Raw genomic sequence first — 10,667 nt, 5'->3', positions numbered from 1 at the left:
AAGAGCAGTGAACTGCCCTATGGAACCGCATCCTTCTGCAGCTGCTGTAGGCGAGCAGCTGTCGTGGTCGTGCAGCCCTGTTACGCCTCTTTTATCCGGGGCGGCGGTGCGGTCCCGGACGGGCGCGGCGCCGCCGGAGGCGGGACTCGAACCCGCGGCCTCGGGCTGGGGCGCGCGCGCGCGCTGCCGCGGGGCAGGACGGGAGCAGCGTCGCGCTGCGCCGGAAGCGCTCGCGGCACTTCCGGGCCAGGCGGTGTCCTCTGCTCCGGGCCCGCCCCGCCGCCCGCACCATGCTGCTCGCCCGGGCCCTGCGCGCCGCCGCCGCCCTGCGCCCGCCGCCGCCGCCCCGCCGCCTCCTCTCCGCCGCCCTTTCCTCTCCCCGCGCGCTCCCGCCGCCGCCCGCCGCCGCCGCCCCGCTGGCGCGCTCCCTGTGGCAGCTGGGCGGCGGCGGCTGGCGGACGGCGCTGCTGCGCCCGCGGCGGAGCTCGGCCGGCGGCGTCTCCTGCGGCTGCGGCGGCCTCCACACCGAGGGTGAGCCGGGCGGGGCCGGGGCGCGGGGGGAGGCGGAGGGGAGGGATCCCGCCGAGAGGGGAGATGGCGGGGAGGGAGCCCCCCCACACCGCCGTGAGGGGAGATGGCGGGGAGGGAGCCCCCCCCACCCCCCCCCCTTGAGGGGAGATGGCGGGGAGGGAGCCTCCTCCACCCACCCCATCGCGAGAGAGGCGCAGGGAAGGGCCCCCCGGGAGGGGGGGGGGAGAGGCCCGAGGCGGCCGCACGTGTCCCGGCGTGCGCGGGGGGGGGGGGGGGGGGGGGAAGGGGGGAGGCAGCGGAGCGGCCTCGGCCCCCGGCGCCGCCCCCTGCTCCCTCCTCCCGGGGCGTCGCTGGGGGAAGGGGCGATGCCCAGGGCCTGCCTGTGCTCAACGCGTTTCTTGCTTTCTTTTTTCTGTTCCTGCCTCCTAAGGAGACAAAGCGTTTGCAGAGTTTTTGACAGATGAAATAAAAGAGGAGAAGAAGATCCAGAAACATAAATCTCTGCCCAAGATTTCTGGAGGATGGGAGCTGGAAGTCCATGGCACAGAGGCCAAACTGGTCCGGAAAATAGCTGGTGAGAAGTAAGTGTGAACAAGTACTTGGTGTTTATAAGGATTCACCTGGGCAAGCATGCTTATGTGAACAAACTAATCATAACGTTATTCTTCCTCATGTTTGTATTGTTTGTACAACTGTCTGTCTAGGCTGCGCAAACTGTATGCGTTGTATAAGCCTGATATTTTACCACCTTGGCACAAAGCATTTGTCATATAAGTTTGCTTTGTCTTATGTGCCGCAAAGATGCGTGAGGTTTTCCTGCATTTAAAAATAAGAATTCAGTCTAAATCTGTTCAAGTTCTAACCTGAGAAATGCTTGCTTATGAGAGTGATGGGAGGAAGTCAGTTTTGTTTTTGGACTGCGCATCTTGGACTCTAAACTGGATTACATACCATATGAAAGAAGAACAAATTAAACAGAACATGTAAAGTATTTTGAATCTTGTTCATGATGTGTGAATTCAATGTCCGAAATGTTGTCCCCATTGCAAAAGTTTCAAATAAGAGATGCAGTATTTATTTTCCTTATTGCGTTTAAAATAATTGCTTATGGTTCTTTTGAAGGATAACGGTGACATTCAACATCAATAACAGCATTCCACCATCTGCTGAAGAAGAAGAGGAAACACAAGGAGAACAGAAACCTAATGAGCAGGAGGTGAGCTTGTTCTTTATGTACGCTTTCATTACGGATGTCAGCACACAGGAAAGTTAGTGGTTTGCCCTAATGCTTTTTCTCTCATTTGATATTTGGGTGCATAAAGCACATAATGCATATTTTCCTCAGTTGCCTCTCATTTGGCTGTGACCCTTTTCTCTCTGCAGCAGAAAGACAGTGAGTGGGAGAGCGTTCGGTATAAGCAGAAATAAAGGAACTGAGGTATCTGACTTTATGGCTGCCTCTGGAACCTCCCACAGTAAATGCTGCGTTTTGCACTTGGCCTCGCTGGTGTAACTGACAGTACTGTTTATAGGCTATACCAACAAAATGCAAAACTACTCACATGACATTTGCATGGTTTTGTTGGTTAGAAATGTCTCTGACACCCCTTTTTAGTAAGACTGTTAGTAAAAATACTGGTAAAACTGTAAATGAGCAATACAATTTGAGGCAGATGCTTGATCTACACTGACATTGGTTGAACAAGTAGGGAATGAAACTGCATTGTATGTCTGTGGTTCCTAGCAGTTAATTTGCATTTTTTGAATGACAGTATTTATTTTGGCACATTATGGCTTAGTACATGCAGCTGGGAAGACTGTACACTGCTCCTCTTCGCTGGGCATGGCCGTATCTACTGAGAACACAGTGCGCTTGGTCCACGCATGCGTGTAGGAAGTCTTTGTGCACTGCCAAATTTCCCATGTGAAGGAGAGCAGGCAAGAGCAACTCCTGCACTCAGAATGATTTTATAGCCCATTGGTGATTTTTGTTTAGAGGGAGAGGCATCTGGGTGAGTTGCAGGCTCTCTGGGTTGTTGAGGTGGTGGTAGATGCTTCCAGCTACTGTCATACTTGTGTGACCAGGTGCAGAGCAGAGAAGGCGCTGAAGAGCCATGGGTGAGGGTGGAGGAAGATGCCTCGGCCAGGACAACCCAAGAGGCTCTCGAGAAAGAGAGCGACTGTGAACAGCCTGTGTGCTGGATGGGTTGTGTTGTTGGGCTGTACCTTGGGCACTTTGGCTCCTGAACAGGCTCCCATGTTGATAGGACTTTTTTTCTTCCCTTTATGTAGCCTGATATTACATCGACTCCAAACTTTGTCGTGGAAGTAATAAAAGATGATACAAAACAGACCCTTGTTCTTGACTGCCATTATCCTGAAGATGAGGTGAGTATTGAGCTGCTCAGGTGTCAGCTGTAGCTAACTCCAGTCTGTGGCTCCCTGCATATCACATACTTGACTGTAGTGTAGTTGTGCCACTTTTGAATCTAATTGTTCTGTATGGTCTGCTGGTTTTCTTAATCTGCAGAATATGCAGTCTTACCTCTCTTTTTTAACATAAAAAAAAGGCTTTAAGAGCTTGCAAGAATAAACTCTGGGGAGATGTTCCATTGCATTCCTTCTTTCTTGGCCTTGCTTTTCTAATCAGCCACTTATAGGCTATTTTACTGAATTAGAGAAACGAGGTATGGGTTCTTTAGCTGCAAGGCAAACTGAGACAGGTAAGCAAGAGTGGCCCAAACAAGATACATTTAATACAACTTATAAATAACTTGCAAATCTCATTGATGCTGAAGTTTCACAAAGGTCAAAGAATAGTAGGGATTAGCCAAAAAACAGGGGGGCAGGGGGGAGGTAGATGGAACAACACACCTTGTTGACAGAGGTTAGACAGACTTCTGAGGCCAGATTAAGAACTGTGCAGAAGATGTTCTTAATCTTTTTAAAAATCAGGTCATTGACTTGCATCAAGTCACTTATATCAGCATAAACCGTTACACTGACCTATTACGGGCTTTTCTGTGTTCTGGTGCATGTGCGCACTTAGCTTCACAGGCACAGCCCGAGAGAGAGAGAGGGGTTTTACTAGTGATCTTGGGATTTTGCCTGCAGTGTCATATTTCTCACTCCAGGATGAAAAAGACAGCTAAAGGCGCCTGTAGTTAGGGCTAATCTTTGTCTTGCATCCGTTCCTGTTCCAGGTTGGACAGGAGGGAGAGGATGAAAGTGATATTTTCACAATTCGAGAGGTCAGCTTTCAGCCTACTGGTGAATCAGATTGGAAGGAAACCAACTACACCCTCAATACAGATTCCCTTGACTGGGTAAGTGCTGCCTAAAGCTAACAAGGCCTTGGACTGCAGAGGGCAGTTGAGCTCCTCTGGACCTGCTCTCAGCTCCTGAGCTCTGTACGAGTCCTGTTCCGGATGCCTGAGACTGGGAATTGCCTGGCTGTCCCCGGGCTTGCCGTGTGGCACTGCTTTTCTGTGCCTCAGATCCACTGCAGACTGAGGATTGGTATGTGGTCCCACCAGTCGTGCAGTGCTGGTGACATTAGTGGCAGGAGGCGGCCTACATGTTGAAACCACTTCTGTTTCAGGCTTTAGAAGTTTATGATGCTTTTTCCCAGCTGCATTGCATTTTAGAAATGCTTTTACACTTGCTCAAGTATCAGTTAATCTATGTTTAATGTAACATGTAGTTTAATTTTTGTGCACATTAATCATGTGATTTTAGAGTGTCTCTCTTTGGGAAGTGTTCACATTATGTTGGTAGCATGCTCTAAAGTACCTTATACTACTTTTTTCCATTCTGATTTCAGACAAAATTAATTACAATAAATGTGTTATTACTTGTGACTTACTGGACTTCTGTAAGTCCAAAATGAATCATTTGCTCACTAATACCAGTGTGCAAGAAAAAATAAAATCACACATTTCAATATCCATAGTCTCAATGCTGTCAGTAGCTTGAACATTCAGATTAGATTTCCAAATCTTTCTACTTTCCTAAAGGACTTGTGGTAAGAAACGTGACTGGCAGACTGGAATAGCCCGAATGACAGATTACTGCAGCATTGAGTACAGACTGTGAGGCAGAAAGACTGAAAGGATTGGCTGGACACGGGGGAAGTCTTTTTGCATTTGCATTATTGCACTAAGCAATAGTAATTAATGTGTTCTAGTTGGGAGAGAGAGGGAACCAACAATCGTTAACGTGTTGCAGTTGGAGTAGTTAAGTAGGATTAAAAACATGAAGAAAGGTGCTGATAACTGTAAAGGTTTGGTGTCTCAAACAAGTGTTTACTTAAGATATTAACTGCTTCCACCCCTTCTAGACACTACTAAAACAATTTACACCCAAGGTCATAGTATTATAAAGAGGGGACAGGCAAAGCTTCTTGGTATGTGCAGTCTTTGACAGACTTTCTGTTGGGTCCTATGGTCACTTGAGGACCTCCAGATTGCAGCTCATTTGTACTGCTGAGTTTACTGATAACAGCAAGTTTAAATGACCTGTGCCACGTCCCCTTCCCTCCGAGTGTCACACCCAAGGCCAGGCCTGCTGAAGAAGGGCATGGGGAGATGTCTGGTCTCCTGCAGGAGGAAGGTCTGATCTTCCTCAGAGAAAGAAAAGCCTGCTGCCATGGAGCATTCTAAAATCAACCCATATGTATGTTCTGCTCAGTAAGTCTTCTGTTCATTCCTTCCAGGCTCTGTACGATCACTTAATGGATTTCCTGGCTGATCGAGGAGTAGACAACACATTCGCTGATGAGTTAATTGAGCTCAGCACCGCACTGGAGCACCAAGAGTATATTAAATTCCTTGAAGACCTTAAAAGCTTTGTCAAATGTCAATAGATTAGGATAGGAAACTAATCTTCAAAAGTGGGTATTCCACAGCAGTGCTGCAGCCAGCAATACCAAAACATCTTCACAAAAGATACTGAGAGTAAGTAACTTGGAATTAGGATATGAGAATTGTGGGGAAAATGAGGATTCTCGCACGTATTTTGGGATTAGTATTTATGTTGCAGCCCAGATCAAGTTCTACATTATTGTCTAGAATTGCCTCACCCCACTTTTTTTTTGTACAATTATGAATGAATGTGAAGAATAAAAATCTGTTCAACATACCACTGCAGACTGGTGTTCTTTCTTCTTGCTGTACCATTGCTGACCAAGGGAGTTGCCATAAAATGATTTTAAGGTTTTTCTGTGCCTGAGCCAGTGTTGCTGGTTACTATGGCTGCCTGAAGCCACAGTATTTCTGCTGGTGCAGAAATAATGTTTTGGCAGGCAGTTTGCTCCAAGCAGAGCTATTCCAGCACCTTTAAACACACAGAACTGCCCTTCTGTCAGCATACTTGTGTCTGGAGGAGGAATTTGGCTGGCCAAGCAGTGCTAGTTATGTATGTGATTCATTCTAGGTGTCCTAGGTCAGTACTGTGGTAGGCTGTAGTGTAATCAGGGTATGAGCAAAGTCTTGGCTGCCTTTCTGTGTATCACGGAGTAGAAAACAGTCTTAAAAATAGGCTTTGAGGAGCTGTTTTAAATAGGGACATGCTGCCATAACTACTATTATAGTAGTATTAATGCAGCTGCCTTAGAAAATACCCCAGGCAGAGTGGAACACTTTGGTTTCAGCAGAGTAATTCAAATGTTGTGGATGCTTATGTCCAAGGCATTGCTGCAAGGCATGCAAGGCAGCAGCTGCAGATTTCTACGTGATCTGGTGTCTCCAGTTGTTGCCTCAGGTCATAAGAAGCCCTGTTGGCAAAGCGGAAACCCAAAATTTGCTCCTGCTGTTGTCTGGGAACTGTGTGCCAGCTGGCAGGACATTAAAGCTCTGCTTCTTCATTAGGTTTGAGTGCATCCATGAAAAATGCTGAGATGAGACAGTCAGCTTATTTAAATGGCACTGGTGTCTCGTACCTCAAAAGAAAATTCTTGCAGATCTTGTTAATTTTGTTCAGGCCTATCTTTTATTCTGGAATTCTGCAATTCAGTTAGCAATGATCAGCTTTACTGTTGCTTAGGGTGCTCACAGAAGTTAGGTTAGGAATTAAACTGTTTTACTCTGGTTTTGGTTTGTATGACTGAATGAGAAGTTTTTTTTCTCATAACTGTTTGTGGAAGCAGGGCGAGTAGATGAGCTGACCAAGTTGAACACAGGATGAACAGGATTCTGCCCATCCTTCCAAAGCCTTGGACGTTAGGAATCCAAATCCAAGCATCTGCTATCTCAACCCACAAGCCAACCTATATTATAGTGTTTTGTCTCACAATACATGCATCAGAGTTATGTTCCTCCTCACTTTCCTGCTGCCCATCTATGCATTGTTAACACAGGCATCTCAGAACAGTATTTCTGTTTGCTAGTTAATTAGAACCTTGCTCAAGCAGGGGATGTCTCACACAAAAGCAAAGCATTTGTACCGCTGCAGGCCCATTCCTTTAGGAGAAACTAGAAGGAACTAAGTTTTGGTGCTTTGTGAAGGCAATGCAAATGGGAAGCTTGAGGGGGTGAAAAATGATACGTGTACTAAAGCCAGATATGTGTAAGGGAAAGGATTAACTTCTAGAAGTTATTTAATATCAAATAAACTGCATCTTTCTATAAGCTCTTCCAGAGAATTTGCTTTTGTCCTTGGCAAAGTGCACAACTGGTTAAGCAAACAGGGAGTCTCCTGTTATCTACAACAGAGAAGGATACAGCAAAGCAAACAAGCATGAAAGCCAATGCAAGCTGTGAAGTCACTGATGGACTGGTTATGAAAGAAAGAAAAAGAAAGAAAAGACTTGGAGGCTGAAATAAACTAGGTATATTTATTCCAAAATACTTACTGTGTCATCAAAAGTGCAAGTAAGGCAATACTACTGCCTTGTCAAATATGCTTTTGACACAGCAGTTACAAGTATATACATAATATTAGCAGCTCTGGGCAGATTTTAACCTCAAGAAGTTCTTCCAGTGAAAAAACAGCAGCCAAATCAAGTTACAGGAGAATCGTCCAAGAGTCACAGACCTTTACAAGAAGTAAGGTAAGTTAAACTATATTCGTATAAAAGACTATATTAATATTCAAAACTGAACTGCTCTGTTCTTAGAACTGTAGCCACCAAATACATAATTGTCCAGCAGTCCTACTTAAGCAGCAAGACTAAGAACTCCCTGCTAGCTCTATTTAGAGTCAGAGGTACAGTATGTGGTTCTCCAAGAGGGCCAAGCCTTCCGAAGAGGTCTAAACTGACTTTTTTCTTTTTTTTTAAACGGCTTTTCTTCAAGAAACGCTTCTCCAAGTAGATGCTCTACCCAAGACAAAGTTGTTTGCTAAGGTGTGAGAAAGTAAGTTTGAGAGAAACAGCAACCCAACCACTGGTCAACGGACTGCTGGTTTCTGTTTGTAGCCACACCTGTAATTGAGAAATTGGTCCAACCCGAGATCCTTTCCAGAAACTTGACATTTAGACTCACCGAACAGCTCATGAGGAGACTGGTTTCTTCCTCCATTCCACTGGTAACAGTAAACTCTGGATTGTGAAAGCACCTGTAACTGTGCTCTGTTATAGTGTTTTCTAGAAGTGATCGAAGCTTCTCCTCTGTCATATCCTGAGATTGTGTTAAAAGAAGTTTTAGACTTAAGTTGCTCCATAGCTTAAAGCTTTCCTTTTCTTGTTCAGAATGATGCTGACCTCGCAGCAGCAGACTTAGAATATCAGTTATACTTAACCCACAACATAGCTTACCTGTGTAAGGATGTATAACCCACACTGGCAAAAAACCAAGTGATTCCTCACGGTCAAGTTGTTCCTAGGAAGACAGCAGACAATGAGCATCTTCACAACAAGAACAAAGGTAGATCTTAGCACATTTTGAAGCTCATTGCTCAGTTTTCTATTTTGTTGAAATAGATACAAACAGGAGCCTGCATTTCGCTATTGCTGTTGTTAGTGCCTGTTTCTAAGCCCAAACTTTTATGTACAGTAGGAGAGTAGAGAACCAGTCCCTCTTTGTGCTAATTGTGGCTAGGTTGCTTGCAGCATCAAGGTTCCTCACAAAATACTTTGTTCCATGAATGGCTCAGAAGAGAAATTCTGTGGGATCCAGCCTTAACTTGCACAATAATCTTGGTGTAACTCTTCAAAGTGCTCTAGACAGAGGTGGCTGCACTTGCTAGCAGGGAAGAGACCCAAACATCTTGCACAAAACAACAGGAAAGAAGCCAGCATTCATTAAGAGAACAGTACTTAGAGCAGCACAGGCTCCGAGCACTGCTCAAACCTCTGCTCTACAGAGTAGAGAAGCCCTGTGAGGCTTTTGTCAAGCATCTCATTCCAGCGCCAAGCACTTTCTTACTTTCTACACACAGGGCAGATGATCTTGTCACTGGCATCCAAGCCATCAAGCATCGCATTGAGACATTCTTCATCAAACTGAAGACTTCGCTCATACTCTTCTATAACCAGCTGTTCTGCAATAAAAGAACAAAACACCCTTGGGCATCTGTTATGAACTCAAGATGCCACAGAAACATGCATGAATTTGCTCAGTGGACAATTCGGAGCAGCCACTAGTTCTCAACTTTTCTTTCTTTGGATCAGATTTATACACTTGAGGGAATAGCTCCTGTTAATATAGTTTTTCCTATGGCTCAGTGTTTAGCTGGTCTCAGCTCCGTGACTATACCACTTTTCAACCAACAATTGAGAAAAACTGGAATTTACACAGGCTCCTACAGTTCCCAAACATCACAGTGCTGTCTCCCGGTTCTTCTTTATTAGCTTCTCACAGACTCTAAAATGCCACTCAAACCTGTCACAAAGGGTCTCAGTGCATCACAGAGACTTTCAAGGAGGCTCTTTTTGAAAATCTCATGGTCTACAAGAAACTAAAGAGTTTGGTCTCACCTAGTTTGGATTACTAGAAAGTCAGAAATATTATGATTTAAACAGGAGTCTGAAAAAGTGTTTTGAGAAATTACCTTGCAACACCAGTTCATGCTGGATTTCTTCCAGTACTGCTACTTCATCAGGGTCCTCTAGCATCTGAAATGTGCATTAGTCAGTAATTCTCCCATTCTGGCCATATTCTCACTTACTTTTCAGTACCTGACTGAGCTGTCAATGTAACATAAATTCACTGCATATTCTTCTATCTGTCAAATCTCTATTTGCAAAAATATGCCCTTCAGAAAGCAACATACACAATAGTAGTCTGTGGGAAAAAAAAGAAAGAAAGAAAGAAAGATTGGATCAGAGCCTGGCTAAGGACTTGCCTTTTAAAATGTTAGAGTTTTATTTCCATTCTTAGGAGTGAGAACAGTCAGTGACACAACAGCTCTGAAAACCACAGCTGTGGAAATCCCCTTCTGCTGCAATTCTGCTAAGGTCTGTGAAGGAGATAAGGAAATTCCCCGCTCCTGGGCCCAAGGGCTACTGCTTTCACAGCTGTTTCACAACGTCCTGCACTAGCTGCTGAAGCACGAAATCCAGAAGGTCCGAGTCGCGCCAGCTCCGAGCGGTCAGAGGCTGGAGCTCACCGCGGAGAACGCGCACGGCTGCAGAGCTCCGCACCCCACGGGCCCGCGCTGGGCGCGTAACACGCCGCTGCGCGCAGCGGGCGCGGGAGCCGGCGAGCGCGGCGGCACTGACCTGGGCCAAGGGCTGCGGTGCGCGCGGGCAGGGCAGGCTCCCGGCGGCCGAGCGCAGCGCCTGCCACTCCTGCTCCATCACCTCCTGCACGAGCAGCGCGGCCGAGGCGCCGAGGCGCTCCCCGGCCTGCCGGTACCGGTCCAGCAGCTTGGCGCGGCTGTTGCGCAGCCTCTCCACGCAGCGCTGCGGGGAGACAACGCGGGCCCGTCAGCGGCGCGCGCGCGTGGCGCCCGGCCGCCCGCCCGCCCACGGCGCCCGAGCCGCGGGCCAGCCCCCGCGCTCACCCGGCGGTAAGTCTCCTTCCAGGGCGGCGCCGCCGGCCCCTTGTACGGGGCGCGGTGCCGCCGCCGCCGCAGCGGCGCCTCCATGGCCGCGCCGCGCCCCGGCCCCGCGGGCATGCCGGGAGGGACCGTCACCCCGCCCCGGGGCACGCTGGGAAACGTAGTCCCGGCGTCGGGCGCCGCTCATTGGCCGCGCG

The 10,667-nt window shown here is 47.5% G+C and overlaps 2 protein-coding genes across 2 annotated transcripts; one reads left to right on the top strand and one right to left on the bottom strand.

The window, feature by feature from the left end:
• The first annotated feature begins 255 nt into the window (after positions 1 to 255).
• On the top strand, positions 256 to 5,670 carry C1QBP (complement C1q binding protein). Its single transcript, XM_062592672.1, has 6 exons — positions 256 to 531; positions 962 to 1,112; positions 1,654 to 1,747; positions 2,824 to 2,919; positions 3,735 to 3,857; positions 5,246 to 5,670. The coding sequence occupies exons 1-6, from the start codon at positions 291 to 293 to the stop codon at positions 5,393 to 5,395; spliced, it is 855 nt and encodes a 284-aa protein (XP_062448656.1). The 5' UTR covers positions 256 to 290; the 3' UTR covers positions 5,396 to 5,670.
• A 1,679-nt stretch (positions 5,671 to 7,349) lies between these two features.
• RPAIN (RPA interacting protein) lies at positions 7,350 to 10,588 on the bottom strand. Its single transcript, XM_062592695.1, has 7 exons — positions 10,474 to 10,588; positions 10,190 to 10,372; positions 9,520 to 9,583; positions 8,895 to 9,009; positions 8,285 to 8,348; positions 8,013 to 8,147; positions 7,350 to 7,563 (listed from the first exon to the last, which is right to left on the bottom strand). Exons 1-7 carry the CDS (start codon positions 10,585 to 10,587, stop codon positions 7,534 to 7,536), a joined length of 705 nt encoding a protein of 234 aa, XP_062448679.1. The 5' UTR covers position 10,588; the 3' UTR covers positions 7,350 to 7,533.
• Between the last annotated feature and the right edge of the window lie 79 nt (positions 10,589 to 10,667).

This window comes from Rhea pennata, chromosome 20 (genome assembly GCF_028389875.1).
Source record: "Rhea pennata isolate bPtePen1 chromosome 20, bPtePen1.pri, whole genome shotgun sequence".
NCBI lineage: Eukaryota > Metazoa > Chordata > Aves > Rheiformes > Rheidae > Rhea > Rhea pennata.
This window is presented reverse-complemented; position numbering and strand designations above follow the sequence as displayed.

Bases quoted from the DNA above. Each gene is read 5' to 3' on its own strand.
- C1QBP (XM_062592672.1), top strand. From the start codon at position 291: ATGCTGCTCGCCCGGGCCCTGCGCGCCGCCGCCGCCCTGCGCCCGCCG. The intron at 532-961 runs GTGAGCCGGGCG...CTGCCTCCTAAG, and splicing joins CGGCGGCCTCCACACCGAGG to GAGACAAAGCGTTTGCAGAG. The intron at 1,748-2,823 runs GTGAGCTTGTTC...CCCTTTATGTAG, and splicing joins AGAAACCTAATGAGCAGGAG to CCTGATATTACATCGACTCC.
- RPAIN (XM_062592695.1), bottom strand. From the start codon at position 10,587: ATGCCCGCGGGGCCGGGGCGCGGCGCGGCCATGGAGGCGCCGCTGCGG. The intron at 9,584-10,189 runs GTCAGTGCCGCC...TGCACATTTCAG, and splicing joins CACCGCAGCCCTTGGCCCAG to ATGCTAGAGGACCCTGATGA. The intron at 7,564-8,012 runs GTGAGTCTAAAT...CTTCTTGTAAAG, and splicing joins GTCTCCTCATGAGCTGTTCG to GTCTGTGACTCTTGGACGAT.